Source organism: Meleagris gallopavo, chromosome 16 (genome assembly GCF_905368555.1).
Source record: "Meleagris gallopavo chromosome 16, MGAL_WU_HG_1.1, whole genome shotgun sequence".
Taxonomy (NCBI): Eukaryota; Metazoa; Chordata; class Aves; order Galliformes; family Phasianidae; genus Meleagris; species Meleagris gallopavo.
This window is the reverse complement of record NC_139419.1, coordinates 1,261,854-1,280,696: the sequence shown is the minus strand read 5'-3', so window position 1 is coordinate 1,280,696 and position 18,843 is coordinate 1,261,854. Positions and strand designations below refer to the sequence as shown.

General features: G+C 47.3%; 2 protein-coding genes and 1 long non-coding RNA gene across 10 annotated transcripts in view; 1 reads left to right on the top strand and 2 right to left on the bottom strand.

The window, feature by feature from the left end:
- The window catches only part of TRRAP (transformation/transcription domain associated protein), a 74,948-nt gene extending 74,223 nt beyond the window's left edge, over positions 1-725 (bottom strand). For 4 of the 5 annotated variants that reach the window (XM_010719681.4, XM_010719683.4, XM_010719682.4 and 1 more), the window contains exon 1: positions 390-531. The gene's annotated coding sequence lies outside the window, so the exon portion shown is untranslated. Of the gene's footprint in view, positions 1-389; positions 532-594 lie in introns of those variants that run through there. The other variant, XM_085238071.1, reaches the window with a different exon arrangement.
- Positions 726-1,171: 446 nt separating this feature from the next.
- TMEM130 (transmembrane protein 130) lies at positions 1,172-9,579 on the top strand. 2 transcript variants are annotated; one of them, XM_085238073.1, is made up of 9 exons: positions 1,174-1,313; positions 1,678-1,840; positions 2,703-2,993; positions 3,413-3,581; positions 4,198-4,367; positions 4,968-5,052; positions 7,091-7,293; positions 8,218-8,330; positions 9,049-9,579. In XM_085238073.1, the coding sequence occupies exons 2-9, from the start codon at positions 1,813-1,815 to the stop codon at positions 9,220-9,222; spliced, it is 1,233 nt and encodes a 410-aa protein (XP_085094199.1). In that variant the 5' UTR covers positions 1,174-1,313; positions 1,678-1,812; the 3' UTR covers positions 9,223-9,579. The 2 variants fall into 2 exon arrangements, with proteins under 2 accessions (XP_085094198.1, XP_085094199.1); XM_085238072.1 differs by lacking the exon at positions 1,678-1,840 and having other exon boundaries at positions 1,172-1,313.
- Positions 6,633-18,843, bottom strand: part of LOC104913444 (uncharacterized) — a 29,622-nt gene continuing 17,411 nt past the window's right edge. For 2 of the 3 annotated variants that reach the window (XR_014886896.1, XR_014886894.1), the window contains exon 2: positions 6,633-8,603. This is a non-coding gene — a long non-coding RNA (uncharacterized LOC104913444). Of the gene's footprint in view, positions 8,604-8,824; positions 9,054-18,843 lie in introns of those variants that run through there. The other variant, XR_014886895.1, reaches the window with a different exon arrangement.

Sequence of the window (18,843 nt, the reverse complement as noted above, 5' to 3'; positions counted from 1 at the left end):
TCTCTGAGGGATTGGTGACGTGCCGGCAGCGCTGTGCAGAGCTGTGTTGCCCCATCCCTGGAGGTGCCGAGGGCACGGATGGGCAGCCGGAGCTGCTGCCCGCTTTGGGAGCTGGCAGCCCTGCCTACAGCAAAGAGACGGAGCTGGGAGACCTCAGAGCTCCCTTCCAACGGAACCATTCCGGGCGCCCAAGATCCGTGTCAGCACCAGCGCCTTCCTTCTGCGTCCGCCGCTCTGCCCTCCGACCCGCCCGCATCCCACCAGCGACCCGCAGCCGGAGCTGCCAGCAGCTGAGCCGCCGCTCGCGGCCCTTCCCGCCTGCAGAGCCACCCGCGTTCGGCCATCCTCAGCCTCCGGTTCCGGCCCCGCCGCCGCTCGCGGCCGCTTACCTGCACCGCCCGGCGCTCCCCGCCGCCGCCATCACGCCGCCCCCATCCCCGCCGACACGGGCACGGAACGAACGGCCGCGCCGGCGCTCCCCGCGGCCCGAGGCCTCCGAGCGCGGATCTGCCGGAAGGAGGCCCTTCCTCCTCCTCCGTTCCGGGCCCCGCCGCCCGCCGCTTCGCCCCGGCCCGCCGCCCCCGTGCTGCTCACCCCGCGGCCCCCCGGCTCCTCCTTTGTTGCTGCCGGAGCCCGGCGGCGGCGCATGGGCGCAGCGGAAGCTCCCGAGCTCAGTTCCGGCCGCCTCCTCCCGCCGCCCGCCTCGCGCGCACCCCCGGGCGGAGCGCAGCGCAGCGCAGCCATCGATCGCAGCGCCGGCGCGGTGCGCGGGGAACGGCGCTGCCCCGGGCTGCGCGGCCCCGCCGGGCCTCTCCGCGGAGCGTCCGCCCTGGCGCTGCGGCCGCGGGCAGCGGGACGCGCAGCCGGGTGCGGGTCACGGCCGGACCGCCCCGCGGGTTCATTTGGGCGCACTCTGCGCTCGGGGCTCCTCGCGCACCGCCCCCGCAGCACGGCGCGCCCCCACCCGCGGAGCCGGGCAGCGCTGCGAGGAGCTCGGAGGGGCTTCGGTCAGACGGAGCCCCGCGGGTCACGGAGCCGCGGCGGGCAGGGCTGCCAACTGCTGGATGGTGACGGCCCCGGACCGTCTGCGTCTACATTTTTGACGGCGCGGCCCCGCGGGACCTTCCCCCTGGGGGTGGTTGGGCGCCGCCGAGGGGGAGCGGCCCCGGGGGCGGACGGACGGACGGAGCGCCGCAGTACCGCGGGTGGCCTCGGGGGCAGCGCCCGGTGCTGAGCGCCCGTCATGCTGCGGCTGAGCTGCGTGCTGCTACCCGCCGTGCTGCTGCTGCTCGGCCGTGCCGCCACGGCGCCGGGTAACGAGGGGAAGGGGCTGCGGCCCCGGGAGACGGAGAGGCGCTCGGGCGTGGGGCTGCGGGGAAGGCGGGGTGGGGATGGGCTGCGTCTCCTCAGGGAGCTGAGCCGGCCGGGGGCTGATGGTTGCCCGAAGCCGGGAAGCGTTTCTGCTTCACGCGGCGCTTGGGCAGCATACGGCTCCCGCTTTGTCCTCGGGTCGGAAAGGTGGAAGGGACCGCGGAGCGCTGCTGAGCTCCGTGCCCGTGGGGGAGGCACTGATCGGTGCTCGGCGGCTGCGGGGCGGCCCTGGCTGGGCAGAGCCCGGCGATAACCTCAAGGAGAGGTGCGGTAGATAACCGCGAGGCGGCTGTTTTCTTCCGCAAGTTTCGCTGAGAAGAAGCGGAGGACGTCCTGAACCTTCTAGAGAGCTGGAACCTCGCAGCACTCGGTTTCATTAAAACACGTTTTCTTCTATGAACCCCGGAAGCTGAACAAACTCAGAGCTGTTCCTTGCCCTGTATGAGGGCAACAGAGGAGTTCTGGTTTGGTCAGTACTGTGAAAATTGTTTTCCACCATCATTTGCATCTCTGAACCTGCAATCCCTGGAATAACGTGATGGCACTACATGGATGCTTTGGGCTCCTCTCCCAGCCCAGCCAGAGGGCTGCAGGAAAGGCAGCACAGGGGTTAGTTGGCCCCGCTGCGCCCTCCTGTCCCCATGAGCAATCTGTCAGCTGCTGGAAGAGTGAGGGAACCCCACAGCTGCACAGCGCTCTGCCTAGCATTGCCCCCGTGCTCTCCCATGAGAGAACAGCTGGGCAGAGAACTGCTCAGGGTGGCAAACCACCAGATTCCCTTCACACTTCAGAGCTTGCAGTGGCTGTCGTTTTGTTTTGATTTAGCAGATCATTTCATCATAAAATATCTTGGGTTGGAAAGTATCTTATAGTCCATCCAGTCCCAACCCCTGGCCATGGGCTCAGGCTGCCCAGGGCCCCATCCACAGCTCAGGTACCTCCAAGGATGGGCAGCCTGTGCCACAGCCTCACCATCTACTCAGTAAATTTCATTTACATTCATTTCCAGGCTCTTTCCAATCCTGTCCAGTGACAGCGTTGTTAGACCATTAGCGACACTGGGCCTACATCTATAGCCTAACTGTACCTGTAAAAACTCCTCAGAGTTTTTGGGATGTTCTAATCAGAGGCTCCCTCCTACTGTTGACACTTCTAGGACAGATGTTTAATGTTTGAGTGCAAATATGCACACAACAGTTCCTGTTCCAAGTTTTCAAATGGCAAAAAGGTGGTAGTTTTAAGTTAGTGCTGTGAATCACAACCACAGCTGATAGGTAAGGTGCACTTATTTACAAGATTTCTCTTTTTTGTCCTGCTTCTGAAATCAACAGAGGAGTATGGTCTGGAAATCACCAACAATGGTCCCATCACAACAGGAGCTCAAGCTACCATTCACGCCACTCTGAGGACGAAGAACGACAGCGCTGTATCAAACTTGTATCACTTTAACTGGATTTATGCTCCTCTGATCCTGATAGAGAAATCCGAGCGGCGGTTTAACTCCGTAATTAACGTGACTGGTGAATTTCCTGGGACTTTTCCAGTATCTGTCTGGGTGACTCACAGAAACTGCTGGTTATGTCGGCCAGTTGCTAGGAACGTCACCATGCTTCAGATCACAGGTAAAGCAGAATTGCTGCTGCCCTTGCTAGCATGGGGCATTTTCATTTCATAGAAAATGAAAGCCAGACCTAAATATGGCCTCCACCAGCAGGGTTTGATTTGTGTAGGCCTTCATTGCAGGTGGTTCTGGCCAGCACTGTACCAGCTGTCCATGCTGTAGGCTACCTACCTCAGTTGGTCCAGAATTTTTTCTCTCAGTCCTATTAGAAGCTTCATCTTGTCCCACTGTATAGCCTTCCATAAGTCAAGTAATCTCATCACGTGTAGCAACATTGAGTAGTAGATAAAAAATGCACTTAACTGTTTGGACTGGGGCACAGAAAGACTTACGCTGTGTATTTTAAGTTGTGTCAGTACACACGGCATCCTATGAAAGTGATACATGCTGTCATTCTTTGTCTACCTTAATTTTCTGCAGAATTTGTCACAGGGAATCTTACCATTGCCCAGATAGAAGACAGCAGATTTATCAAGCATGGTTCCAGCTCTTCTGTGGGTGCTGTGACACGGATTTCTTTCTGTCTTCATGATCCAAGTGATTACTTCAAGTCAGCTTCGTTTGTCTACAACTGGGATTTTGGAGATGGGTAGGTGTGGTTACTTTGTTCTCTTTAATGAATACTCAAGGTGCCTCTCATTCAGCTGTTCATCTAGAGAGAAATTCTGATTCATACAGGGGATGGCACGCACGCCTTTGCCCATTGGTATGACCCTGCAGCAGCAAGGATGAAAGATGTCCAGCTATTTGCCTTCTCTTGAGTACAAATTTATGTCCAGCACAAACAAGCGTACACAAATAGAAAAATATGATTCAGTTTTTGAATGCTGCATCTTTCTTTCTATCTTCCTTTTTTAAAAAAAAAAAATCTTTTATTTTTCCTTTTCAATACTTCAATTAGCTGTAGTCCACCTGTTTTAATGATAGTTTTCATCTTTTATTGTCTATTCCTATTCCATTTTCTTAGGTCCTATAGCGCTATCCTTGATTTCATAAATACACTGTGAGTCTGATACTGACTACAGTTTTACTGGTTTTACACCTACGAAGTGCAACAGACATTAATCCTTATTGATGAGGACATAAAGAATTAGAATCATAGCTGACTAGCGCTGGCTTTAAAGAAAATACTCCTTTTCCAATGTTAAATCAGAAATAAGCAAGTACTTGATAAAATTCAGTTTTGATTTTCGTATTGCACACAGAGTTTATCAGATTACCAAGGAGCCCTTTGTCTACTGTAACTACTCCACCATGGGGAATCGCACAGTGCATCTCAAAGTCGTAGCGGAATGGGAGCAAATTGGAAGCATCATACACGAAACAGAAACTGTGCAGAAAACTGGTGATTTTACCACTGCTCTGGAGCTGCTAGGTAATTACAAAACATTTTACACGCTCAAAATAAAATGTTATATGTATGTAGTGATGCAATCTAGATGGTAGGTTTTTAAGGTGGTAATACAACATGGGTGCTGATTCAAGTGGATGAAATGGTCAGTATTTTTCAATGAAGAGTTTGCATTCTAAAATGGACTTTGCACCATTCTGGTTCACAAAAAATCTAAAATTTTCTGTTTCTTTTTCATTGCTTAGAAGTTTCACTGTCTTTTGTAACAGCCTCAAATATACTTAAAACTTCAAATAATTTGTTTATCATACTTATGGAGGATCTGTTTAATTTATGATGAATATCCCTGTTAAATACATCTGTTAAAACAAGTGTTATGAAAGTTTCAGTGATTCAATCAGTTGTAAACAAACACACTTCAATAATCCTGTGCATTATTATGTTTCTAAAAAGAAATCACAGAGCGTTCCGAAAACTTGTAACAACCCTACCAGTAGATTTCTTTTTTGGGGTGTGAGGAAGGTGTTGTTTCATCTGCATGGTCTAAGAGATGAAACGTTTACTGAAAGCCAGTGAATTTCAGGTTGTGTGTTCCATGTGATATGCTTGCTTTCTTCCTCTCAGATGCTGTTAAAAGCATTCACGTAGTGGGCTCCAGAGAGACTCACGTCATGGAAAACTTGAGTTTATCTCTTCACATCAATGGCACGTAAGTAGCAAACACTACTGCTTTCCACAAAACACTTTAACTAAGCTTTTTTTCCTCCTCTGTTTCCTCAAAAGTCACTTGCACCCCACAGAACCGTTTGTTAAAGTTTTCCTTGAAGAGAACACAGTTGAGTATTTATTTTTTCTTGACTTAAAATACTGTGAACCTCTAAGAGTCTGGCAGAGCTCACATCTGTGCAGAAAAGTAGGATGTTAAAATGTTCAGCTCCTCAGCAAATCCTCGTATAGAAAGCAAAGGTTACCTTTATCCCTTTGTAAATAGAATGTTGAAAGAGAATTTGCCAGAGAAAGATAGTGGAAACAATGACATTTTTAAACTCTCTTTTGAATTTTTATCCTTGACCAATTAATTTCCTCATAATTAAATTAAACTGCATTCAGAGTCCTGTTGAATGGCAGCAGCCCTTGACTGGCACATGGGAGCAGTGAGTTTCAGAAATCAGTTTGACAAAGTAGAGGCTGCCATAAGATGAATAAGAGAGAGGGGCACCACGCAGTGAGAGGAGAGTGTTTTGTTTTGTTTTTAAAATCATCTTTGGAAGGAAAAGTTGGAGAAAGATGAAGTTGTTGAAGAGAGATGAGTCAAGGAAGGGGAGGGAATTGTCACACTGCAATGTGACGAGCTGGGAAAAGTCTAAGTTGGGTAACTAATCATTTACCATTCCAGGACTGTAGGAGACTCGGGAGCACCTTGATCCGAGCACAAGCTCTCTGAAGCTGCAGTATTTAGAACATGTGAGGGCTTCTCATATAGCAGAAGCATTTTAAGTAATGTTTGAAGCACTCAGGAAGGTGCCTTCACCATAAAAATCTCCATGATCACAAAGTAATTTATTCTCCAGAAGAGTAACTCATCTGTGCTCTGCTACAGGGAGCACATTTGCCTAACGGTGGATTTCCAAAAACAAACTGAAAAAGCAGGGCTGCTGGTAGGGGTGTAGGACAGAGGGAGCAGCACCCAATGCAGTCATGTACCAAAGACATAAGTGGTAGAGATACACAGAGCAGCACAGTTTGCACTGAGCAAGGGAACTGCACTTTGACAGACTGGAAGTTGCAAATGGCATACAAGTTAATATGAATAGTTAAAAAAACATTACAGGCTACCAGGCTTGACTCTAAGATGGCCATCAATGCTTGCCAGACCTATCCTCTAGCAGCAGGGCTGGGACTGCTGTGACAGCAGTTTGTGACAAAACCAACAACAAAGACTTGAGAGATGTGCTATCAAACACATAAACATGCTGCTTTCTTACCAGAAACTACCCTGAGCAGATAAGGAACAAAATACTAGTAAGACAGTGTAAAGAAAAGCTCTGTCATCAGAATCAAAGTCCATTGTGTGTAGGGGGAGTCCAAGCAGAATCAGTTGGACCTGACATTGTAAATAAATGGCATCAGGTAGATGCAGTGAGAATGCATGCAGTCATCATGTGGATTGTACCTAGAGAGCCTGATAACAGCTAAAAAGCTTTTTGTTTTTTGTAAGGGAATACCAAGATCCTTGCAAGTTATTTAACTATCCTAACTGTTAGTCCATTGTGCAGAGGTCAATTTACATTCTTTTCTTTCTTCTTTTTCTTTTTTTTTTTTTTTTTTGTTAAATCAGAAGTCTCGGGTGTACTTCAGTAGCACAGTGATCTCCACTGTGAAAAGAACAAAGAAAACCAACCTATATTCCCCTAGAAGAGGGGGAAAAAAAGATTGCTTTTATCTCTGTTAGAGCAGGACATGGGTTTGCTATGCACAATGGCCTGCCTGTGACCCACACAGGTATTTAGCTTTCAGCTGAAAGGACTGCTGCTATAAAAGCATCACAAAGACTTTTTTTTCAACGGACAAACACGGTGAACCAAGTAATTGTGCTGTTAATTACTTCTCTATTTGTAGTTAGATTAACCTTATTATTTTCTAAGTTGTCTCACAGTTTTATCCCAGCGATTCATCAGCTCTTAGCTGAAAATTGTGGAGCTTTTAATGCGCTGTTGTGGTTGGTTTGTTCTTAAATGTCATTTCAGCCCACCGCTGGCATTATGCTGGCTTATAAAGTCCGAGTGCATTCTATTGGAAGGCGAAAAGTGCCATCTGGTGGTGCTCACCGGCTCCTGCTACAACCTCAGCCATACCTTCAGTGACGCCGGGCAGTACTGCCTCAGCGTCCGAGTGCAGAACGGCGTGACGATGCTGCAGACCTACCATGAAATAAAAGTGTGGCCAGCAGGTGAGCTGCAGCGCACACATTCCCACTTGTCCAGGATTCGGTCTGTCTCAAGCACGTCAGGGCATTAACTTGCAGCTGATGAGGTTTCTGGGAGCATAAAGAGAAGGGAAAGCTTGTATTGTGCCTGCTGTAATTGCTCTGAGCTTTTTGTATCCTGCTGAACCCTTAATCTCAAGAGTGCCTTGAAGCTAATGCGTTCCCTGGGAAGATTTAAATTACATATTTTTCAGTTTAAATAGTCTCCCTCTCTTGTAGTTAGAGAGGATAAGTGCGAAAACATAAGTGGCTGTAGCACTCCCTTAATTAAGCAGCCTGAATTCTTTTTAGTATTTTTTAAGGGTAGTTTTCTCTAATCTCCATTTCATTACATGTTTCTATTCCCTCAGCCAGCAATCCCTGCAGGCCACCCTATTTGCTGTCCTTCGTGGGGCTCCGATTCATCTGAGAAAGAAGACCTGGCCAGGAGTCAGCTAGATTGTGATAACAGAACAGTTACAGAACACCCCACTGGGACAGCACTTCTGTACATATAGGATTGCTCTCTGCAGGAGGCAATAGTGTACACTCAGGGCATAGAGGTAGAATCCTCTTTGCTGAGGGCTACCAGCTGTTGCAAAGATGATGCTTATCAAGATTCCTCCCTACCCGTTCAGGGCATGACAGAGGTACAGACACCCTTGGGAGTTAGGGCTAAAACTTAAACAGCTTTTTCAGCTTGTTTAAGCTGACCCTTGCAATCCCATATTCCTACTTTTCTGATTGTAGAAAGATCTGAAGTAATCTAGGCTGAAAAATCTGTTCCCTGATGCATACACATCCTTTGTTGTAAAAATGTGAAGAGTTCTCCGAAAACATCTTTTTTTCTGTTACCTCTTCTCAGTGTATTGTATCACTCCAGGAATGTCCCCTTGTGCTCTTTCCCAGGAATCCAGCCAGCCTTCTTTGTCCTGCTGTGCATCGCCCTGGTTTTAGTGATGGTAGGACTGGTGCTGTACACGACCTTTCGAAGTAACACACAACAGAAAGACCTTGTGGAGGTATAACTTTGAGCTGGGATAGTAATTAGATAGCTTTCAGCTATGTCTCTTCTTTCATCCTCAGGCAAACAGAGTGGGAGGGAGCATTTCTCTGGTATCTGTCTGAGCTGGCAGAGTTTAAGCAACAGGCATGGAGAAAAACATCCAACAGGCTTCTGGAGAAATAAAACTGCAATTCAAGTTCCCAGGGCTATCATGTCTAGTTAGTTAAAGTTCCTAAGCATGTGCTTGAATTGAAATGTACCTTCCAGAGGATGTATCTGGAGTGGTTACCTGGAAGAAAGCAGAGGGATGATGAGAAAGGATATGGAACAGTAAAAAAGAAAGGATGGTTATGTTAAGCAAAGTGACACTAAATTGTCACCCAAGCTTAGTATGTGACCCTCATCTCTGCTGGTGCCCTTCCACCTCCCTTGTGTAGCTTTTTACATTTTCATATTTATAAGGCATGAGCTCCCAAATCAAAGATAGCTTCTTGGCCCTTTGGAAAGTACCTAATACAGGTAACATCACGGCACAGTATGCATAAATGGACCTCTAGGAGGGCTGCTGCAATCCTTGTGTCCAGCTGGTATGAATCTGTGACCAACTTTGAATAGATTTCTGATAGAAACTGGTTGAGGATCAGGTGCCATTTTTAACCCAGAGCATCCTTGCTGGTTTCACTTCAACTGGTATGACTGGAATTAAAAACACTCTCATTAATGTTCCTTTCCAGGTAGCTGACTTCGACTTTTCTCCGCTGTCCGATAAAAGCCTGTCTTCTCATTCAGAGTCAGACTGTGGCCAAGTATGTTGCAGATCATGTTTTCTTCGGTCATCTCAAGAAGAGAGAGAGAGTCATGAATTTCTACTTTCTTTTTACAAGCCAGTCAAGATGTACACGGTGTGAAGAACACAACTGCACTTTGGTTACACTAACTCCAAGTTTAACTTTCTCACGTGTGATGAGTTACAAGCCCAGTGCTGCATGAATGGTTTCTTTTTGCCATTGCTATAAGGTAAACCACTTCACCAAGTCCAGCACTTGAGTGTTTCATTATATAATCCAAAAAGGAAGGAGCCTGAAACACAACAAAAGTAATTTTGTATTTTAAAATGTTACGGATGTATACATTTACAGCTGTGAAAGCAGCATTTTATTCTTATGAAAGATTATTTTATGTGCAGGTTTGCTCAACTCACTACCTCTTGTAATTTCTCTGTTCCTTCTGCTGTATGTTTCAAAAAAGAAAATGCTTAAAACAAACATACTTCTCTTTCTTATGCTGTAAAAACACTGCAGGAAATGCAAGTCATCCAAAAGGCGTTCTAAAAGGGAACTAACTTGTCCTGCTTGGATAAGGCTTTAGCTTATGTCCTTCCAGTGAAGCAGATTATGTAGTTACCTTGTCTTTTTTCCTCCATCTTAAAAGACCCCTTTGTTAAGTTAATGAGGTGGTGTGGGACTGCAGTAGCTGGTGACCTGCTCATGGAAAGGCGGTGCTGCTCACAGGAGTCCGGTGGGATGGCAGCACCCACTGTGGAAGACTCTACACCTCCAGCAGTTTGAGACCTCTCCAGTCTGTTTAAGTAGCATTTTTTCATAACAGTCCTTCTTTTCTTTCTTATGTTACTGCCCAGCTGGTCACCAAAGCTCCCGTGTCAAAAAAAAGCAGTAACCTGCAGCTCAAAGTGCTCAGCAAAATACACTCAATTCACAGTCAGTGTTCAAGGCTGTGTGAACTCCTTGTTCCTCCTTGTAGACTGTCTTCTATGATCAGCTTCCTGCTCAGCCACATTTTTCTTCCTGCCATGAAGTATTTCAGAGTACTCTGGAGATTTTTTTATTATTATTATTTTTTTTTTTTTACACTGAACTGTTTTTGGGCCCATTTCTTAAACACAGTGCTGACATTTTTGCCACCTCTGACTTGGGCTTGGGACTTTTCACCTGTCATAATTTATCCAGTGCACTGAATGACAGGTACTCATTTGACTGAAGGGATTTACCATTAGGTTTCACAGTTTTTATTTCACACATCCAACTTCCACATTTCCTTTGAGAAGCCCAACATCTCAGTTCCTCTGTGAATGGAATTGCATAACCTCAGAGGGGCTTTGCTAAGTGATACATGCAAAATGGATTAGGATCATTTAAAGTAACAACTGATCCACTAAATCCAAGTTTTTGTCTAAAAGTCCTCCAGGGCCGAACAGATTTCAGCTTTGGCTTTGGTTTTATAAAGAGAAGCTATGTTTGTAAGTAAGTGAGCCTGCTGGTTAGGAGCAGTGTCCTTTGTCTTCCTTCTCTGTGCCCCAGTGTCAAGTTCTTATTTTTAGTCATATTCAGTCCCTGTTTAAAATGTGCCTCTCCTTAGACTAGCAAAGAAGCTATTGTTCTCAGGAGCCTTGGTTTTATTGCCTGCTCCTGAGATACCAGCAACTCGAGCCGCTGCCAAAGGTTCACGACTTGTTCCAGGATGTCAGAGAGTTCTACAGATGCCTACACGGTCCTTGGGCACTGGAAATGCAAACCAAAGTGAAAAACACAACTCAGAAAAACACAACACACCTTGACATGCCAATGAGTATGTAAAGTCTTTCTCTTCCTTGCTACACTCCTAGGAAAGGCAGTAGCTACAAGAGAGCAATGACTGTCAGTTGTAGATAACTGAAAGTTTTGTTTTGAAAGTAGTTTTGGATGGAGGATGAGGATACCCACAGATCAAGATACGTTTTCTGCCCTAATTAATACCTATTTTATTCCAAAGGCTTCATGTGGTGTTAGGTCACACATGTCATTTCCTTGGCTGGGGTCTCTGCTCTCCCCAGCACATCTGACCTATCACCCCTGGCACCAAGCCTGGCTAAGGTGGATATCACCTACAGACAAAAAACTGAGGGGCATGGACTCAGTGATGTGACAGGTAAAAGATGGGCATAGGGAAATTCCCAGGTCCCTGCTGAACAAAACAGCAAATGCCCTTCAGGAGAGCGTTGGTGGTTCTTCTGTTCCGAGAATGACCAAAAGATGGCAAAGGAGTGAAGGGATTCAGGAGGGTGGGAAAGATGGAGGGCCGCAACACGCCAAGTCAAGGCTGTCATACAGTAGAATACGTTATTCAAGAGCAGGAGGAAAAGAATGGAAGACAGAAAGATGGACATCTCTTGCAAAAAAAAAAAAAAAAAAAAAGAAGTGGAGAAAGTACACTTCAAAGGACGTGTCAAGAAGCAAATTAAGCAAGAAAATTTAAACAACCTGAACAAATTGAGGTATAAGCGTAAGAAACATTCTCAGGAACATGTTCCTGAATCTCATATTAAACTGCTTCCTGCACGAAGACTGATCTGTGGGTTCAATAAAAGCCTCTGAAATCGAAGACAAGAGGTAATTGAGCAGTTCCGGATACAGCAAGGAGATCAGTGGAACGTAGCAGGGATCAGCGGGAGGCTTCGTTTTGTTAACCTCAGAAATCAACGACCTGGAAAAAGGAATGTTCAGCAAAACCATGAAACTCACTGACACAAAACGAGAGTCCGGTGAGCGCAAAGCCCGAGCAATTACACTGCAGTGATATGTGAGGGTGGGAGCAGATAAAAAGTTTATGCAGCTGAGAATTAGTTTCCAGGAAATGCATCTGACGACAAAAATGTTCTGGAAAGTTATGGTATGAATATGTATGTTGAAAACAAAAGAACGTACAAACAGTGGTGCAGCAGACAGGGGCACAAATCAGCCCCTCAACTTAGTAGCAGCAGCACATAAGGCTGCTGTCCCAACAGAGCTGAAATCCATCCCTCTCTCTGGAAGGGGATTATGCAGCCCAAGTTGTGACACTCAGAATTCATGAGACTTCTCTAGTATTTGCTGGATGCTGTAGGAATGGCAATTATTGCTATTGAAAGAGTAAGGTGAAGAAATTCATATTTAAATGCTTAGCATTATTATTCAGTGATCAGCCAACACTTCACCTTGATTTCAGAGAGTCAGTGCCAGTTTCCGTGGAAACTGAAGTGCTACCTTGCAGCTGTCAAAGAAGAGTTCCAGTCCTGCAGAGCTGGGCTCTGACAGCTCGCTGAGCACTGCAGAGGTGGGTTTTTACCTCTAAGACACCAGTGTGGGAACACAGAAGCTCCAGAAACTTCTCTCTGAGCTGAGTGCACTCATCACTGCCGTGCACACCTCCCACAGCAGTGCACGTAAGCAGAGCAATCAATGTATAGGATTTTGAATAAAATACCACAGTTGCACAACAGCTGACACAACTCCATGAGCAAGTCACACCAGAACACTACTAGATAGCTTCTCTGATCTCAAGAATACCCCGGCCAGAACAGTTCTAATGCATTTGCTCGGAAGCATTGCTGTCACCACATACAGAAGGCAAAAGGGAGCTGTGCAGCAGTGCGGAGCTTTGCCCTAGAGTGCTGCTGGGGCAGGTGCAGCTATCCGCTTAAAATCCAGGACTAAAACATGCCAGAAGGGAGCCCTGCTCTCGCAGGGGACGCAGTGTGGGTGCACTGTGCAGCAGGGGGCTCCCGACATACAGCAATGCCGCCGCGCTCTGCTCTGCCGGCCACGATTGAGGGAGCTCCTCGCTGTGGCTCGTGAGCTCAATGCACGGGAGCTAAATGCACGGAGCTAAATGCACGGGAGCTGAATGCACAGCCTCCCTCAGTACAAAGCCTGCACGTCGCCATACAAACCCCGCAGCTTTGGGGCCGCCCTGAGCCGCTCACAGAGGCGATGCTTGTCGGCTGCCAGCCTGCGTGGGAAACCTGCAGCCATCACCGGGGCAGCTCTCAGAGCAGGGAAGCAGCACGAGGCACGCTTCGGCCCCGCAGCTCTACCGTTCCACCCCTCCCGGTAACACTAATTACCACTCCGGCATTCAAAGAGTCTCTTCAGCTACGGTTAAAGTACAAAATGAGAACAGACAGCAACAAAATCTCTCTTATTGGATCAACAGCGTGTACTTCACTGCAAAATGGAATTACACAGCTTTTTAATTCTCCATTCAGTTTCCTGTCCTTCATCTATTCCTCTTTCATTATATGCAAATTGTTCATTGTAATACTTTGAATTAAGTCAAAGAGGAAAAAATGATCTAAAAATACAAATGCCTCAGCTTCACTAAATAGCAATACTCTCACTTTCGTTCAGTTCTGATAAATTACAACCTAATTACTAAGTAACTCCAGGTTCAGCGCATTTCTCTCACCACAAAACAGAACACCCAGTTTAAAAGACACAAACCGGACAGGGCTGCCCCTGGTCCTGCAGAGCCCCACAGCACACACCCAGCTGCAAGCAGAGGAGCAGGCTGCTGCGAGAGCAGCAGGATCTCAGCAGCACATGGAACACACTGCAGTGAGCACCAGGCCTTGAGAACCCAGAGCCCAACGCAAAAACTACTTCTCAGCCCTTTCTCCTACGCTGTTCCATTTCAAATCCAGGTGGCTGAGGGGAGCTCCATGAGGGGTACTCCAACCGCAGCAGCACAGTACTGCTGTGCCATCAAACAAGCGCCAGATTTCACTTGTGTATGAAATTATTCATACTCGGGAACACAAGTGTTTCGTATCACAAGTCCACCTCCACAGGAGTGAGACATCCCTTTGCCACGCACAGCCCAGCACAGACAGGAGCTGCCTGCCAAAGGATCCGCCAGCCCCAGCCAGGCCCCACACACAGCTCAGCTTCTCAGATAGCTGTGATTTTATTCTGCTCTTATTCTCTCTTCTGTTCTTTCCTTTCCTTTTTTTGGGCAATAAGTAGTGGGGTAAGCCTTGCGGGTGGGAGACATCATGTAATTAACTGCAAAGTACTCTATTTAACTCTGTAGGGATGACATCCTTTTTCATGATACAGTCTGTGAGAAATTAGGTGAGTGGTGCATGCATTTCTTCATGAACGAGAGGACCCTCAACTATTACTAATGAAGTACAGAAAGAAAAGGCAGGACTCTCAGCAGGGAAATATCATCACTTGAAGTCTTCCCCAGGGATCAGATGGCACTTACAATTGAGAGACAGTAGCTGCTTCCTCTGCGTTGGTTGGGACAGGCAGGATGCCTATTTGTAAAGCCTTGTGCTGCTGCATTCTGTTAGTCAAATGGAAATATTTTCTGACCTTTGCAGCAGATGTTACCATTTTTCCCACAGACCGGTGGCCTGGTTTTAGTTGTACAAAAACCTATAGTCCCAAATAGCAGAGATTAGACAGCAATGTCAAGGTCTGAGAACAGAGATTACATGCCCCATATCAGCAGATGTCTGCAGCCACTGGCAGCTCTGAGATTTAAGGGGCTGTTCTCCACCCAGGAGCATCCTGCATCGCTGCATGACGAGCAAACAAGTGCCTGCCACAAATAATCAGCCGAGGAGCCAGTATCAGTACTTCAGGCAGTGTAGCATCTCCTGAGTACCAGGAGCACACAGAAGGCTCCCGCTGACCCCGGACACGTGGTTGCAACTCTACGGGTTACTGCAGGAGCAGGTTGCAGTGCCTGAGCCAGCAGGGGGACCTGGAAGACAGTCCTGGCCTACTGAGGTTGCTGCACAGCATACATCTGTCCTTAACATGCTGACAGCTGTAACACCAGCTCGGTGCCACCTGCACACTCAGTGAAAGCAGGACTGATCCTCCAGGTCACCAGAGTACATTAACAAGACGGGCCCAGGACGGACCCTGGAGCACTCCACTTGTTACCTGCCTCAGGAGATGGCCAGGATGCAGGAGTCCAGTCACACACCCAGTGCTGTCACTCCCATCACTCTTTCACTGGAGGCAATCATGTCGCTCAGGCACATTTACCCCTGCTCACCCTGTGCTGATCCCAGGGACCTTCTCCTCCCTGTGCCCACAAGTGTGTCCCAAGAAGAGCTGCTACTTGATGCAAAGAGCATAGAACATCCAGACACACCAGAAGACATCCCTGCTCAGCAGCAGCAGACACCGGAGCTGTGGGTGCCTGTGCCAGACCTATAGATATGGCCAGTCCTAACCAGGGAGAAAACACTTCCAGCAGAAAACCAGGCCATAACGTAGTTCATGATTAGCACTAAAACCAGCAGATTAGGCAGTGACTGCTTTCAGATTTCCAAAATTTTTTAAGTCTTTCTGTAGCAACCGTAGAAGTTGCTGCTTTTTATACATCCCAAATTTTGATGTATACTGGGACACATTCTTTGTGCTGTATAACTTTTTTAAAACAGATGGGGCTCATTTAGTTAGAAGGCTCTTGAGTATCTCAGTTTTTAAATACAAATCTGGAAAATTTCCACCTAATTTGCACCTCCAAGTGAGCACGCTTTCCCAGCAGCTGGATCTACCGCCCAAGCTCACAGACTGCAAGCATAGCCTGAGCCTAGCATGCTCCTCTCTCTGCAGGAGGGGCAGAGTCCCATGGAACGCCAATGTTTCACCAACGTGCTCATGGGACAGGAGTGCTACCTGCATCAGAACACACTGGAGCTTTTAAGGCAGGCTATGCCACTAAGGGCTCACATTCCTGTCTTTGTCCTGCATGTGCCCCACACTTCTGTAGAATCATTACAGAATTTGAGAACCAACTTTCATGTTCAAACAGAACCATTTTTTATATTCCTTTCGCATTGTAACAAAGAGTCTCAGTACCATCTGTCCAATTACTCACACAGAGCCATAAAATTGTTCTCAAATAATTTAATACGCCTTTTATTTGCTGGCGAATGCCATGATTTAAAATACTTCTAATTCAGATTTGACACAGCCAATAATAAGTGCTCAGACCTAGAGAGCAAATAAGTATTTTCTTTACCCAATGACATGCAGCACTGTAACTTTAAAGACATTTAAGTGCAACGTCTGTGCTCGCAGCCCAGTGCTGGGTCTTGCAGGCCGTGATGCTCTGGAGCACAGCATTGCACTGATCGGGTGTGGGAGTGCCTACAGAGCCACTGCCACAACAATTTAAATGCAACACCTCCTTCTAGCCTAGAAACTCCAGAGATATTTGTGGCCGCATATGCTTTAAAACTGCTTCCTTTCTTCTGAAGCAGAGGAAGCATTGTTCAGCAGTTTTATTGTGGCACAAAGGGAACCACATTGGCTCTAAGGGGAAATAACACTGCAATCCAAACGTGTTCAGGAGTGCGCAGAGGACCCCAAATGCTGCACAGCTCTGCTCCTCAGCCCTCAGTGCAGAAAGCCTGGGAGCTCTGTGGGGTCAGAGACACCACGGAGGAACAGAAGGGAGCAGTCAGTGCATTTCAGCAGCTTACACCAATTCTGTTTGCCTATAAACCTGCAAATCGCTCTGAGAGCTAAAGCACTCATAACGAGCCCCTGTTGTTCTCTTCTAATACCTTACCGTAGCATTTAGTGCCACATTCACTGACACAGCCTAAAAGAGGATGGGCACGCAGTGGTCCAGCCAGGAACAGCAGCAGTGTGTTAGCTTTTGAGAGAAAGAATCTTGCTTATACCAGATTTCTGCAAACATACTTAATGTCCAACTTGAAAAGGACATATGTATAAATATATATATATATATTTCTGAGAGATAGTCCCAGACAGGTTGCCAGCTCTAGTGCTGGGCAGTGCATCAAGAAATGCAGAGAAATTAGGCTCTATATGGCACACGCTTAAAAAATTGCTATTTCTCTTAAGAAAAGAAGGTTCACACTAAAAAATTCTCTTTTATGGAAAGCTTCCAAATCTCCTAAGGGTGCCCTTATGGCCATAGGGATTGGTGTGGCACACCCAGGTGGCAGAGGCCACAGATGCTGCCCTGGCAGAGCGACCTGCCTCTCATAGCTGTGTGAGAGCAGAGAGCCTGAGCTCCTTGGATACAAGGACCTGCCTGTGCTATTTCCCCTCAAAGAGGGATTACAGCAGCTCAGACACAGGTGTGTGTTTTGCCCACATTAAGATGGTGGCAACAGGCTGTGCCACGTTGACCTGCGTTACCATCATCAGGCCCTTGATGAGCAAGAAGGCCATAGAGGAAACAGGTACAGGTTGCAAAGAGCTGCTGTTCGTTATCTAGAAGTTTCCACCATCCCACACATCAAGCAGAATAAGCTTCTCCATTGTTTAAACCAGCCACAAAGATGCTCCTGACCGCCTAACTCCCTCCGTGTCCCCAGCACACTGCTAACTCCTGGCACTCAGCATGTGAAGCTGTGAGTTTCGTGTGCCTTTGCAGTTCCATTCTCCGGTGGGAACCTGTGAAGTCGAACAACTGCTGAGCAGTGCATCCTCGCAGGGTTTCAGCCCAGTCTTGGAGACTCACGGCATTCAAACACATGAGAGGAGCTTTGGAGAAGTGTCTGAACTTCAGGCTACTCTTCTGAACTGCACTCAGGCACCAGCCCCTAAGGAGTTCACCCATCTTCTTTTAGAACCTCGTTAACTAGAGCTTGAGGGAAATAGCTATAGACTTTATTAATACAGCAGGGACATTCTGCTGTGTGGAGCAGCACTGTGCATTCATTTCTTTTTCTGCAGTGTTTCAGTGCTGCACATTATTTAGCCATCACATCTGAACACAAATTATTGTACAATAAAGAGCAGTGACTCAACAGGTTATTGCCACAATAACTCCTACATCTGCACTGTGTACAGTCAGCATGGTTGCTTACCCCACCCCAGCACGTTCCCAGGCACTATGTGCCATTTGTCACCCACTAGCCAGAAGCACACATAGCTCAGTGCTATTGAGACCACAGGGGGTATTCCAAACCGCACTGGGGGAGAGGGAAAGCAGAGCTCTGCTTGTTCCTATTAACAAATCCTTCACACATTTTCGCCTAATGTTGCTTCTCTCATTCTTTAATTTGCAATTAAATAATGCAGAACTTATGCAGTGAAGATAAAGCAAAAGAAAGTACTGTCATTCAAACACACCATTCAGTGTGATGTTTTCTCCTTCAATGCCTCCTGTTTGATTTCATGTCTCACAGTCAGAGGGAAGGGGCATCACGTCCCCATCTTCCTTACAAATTCCTGACGGATTTATGAAACTAAAATTGAGAAAAGGGAGAAGGAAACAAAGAAACCATTGATACAAGCATTAACACCGCACCTGAAAACGTGCTGTAACACATACAGGAGATCAGAGACCCTGATCTTGAGCAGAGATTGGTGCTTCTAAATGTTCACAGCAGTGCAGAGTCTAACAAACTCCCACCAGCTCATGCAGTGTGATGGAAAAACCTCTATCTTGGCATACAGCTTCAGCCAACTGCAGCATAGTGGAAAGGACTGCTCTAGGACTCGGAAGAAAGCTAACAGCTTTTCTGCAGGCACACTCACCTAGCTCCCCTCTCCTGTTATTGTGTCAAAGTCTCTACTGTTCGCCTTCCAGCGAAAAAGGAGGAAAACGCAGGAGTGCGAGGAGGTGATGCTGCACACAGCGCAGCTCTGCCTCTCACAGACATCCATGGGTCTCCCAAGGCCCCGGGGAATCACCCTGCCCAGGAAGGGGGTGGGCTGCCGCCCTGTGCTGCTGGCAGGGCAATAACCCCTGCACACAGCCCCTCCTGC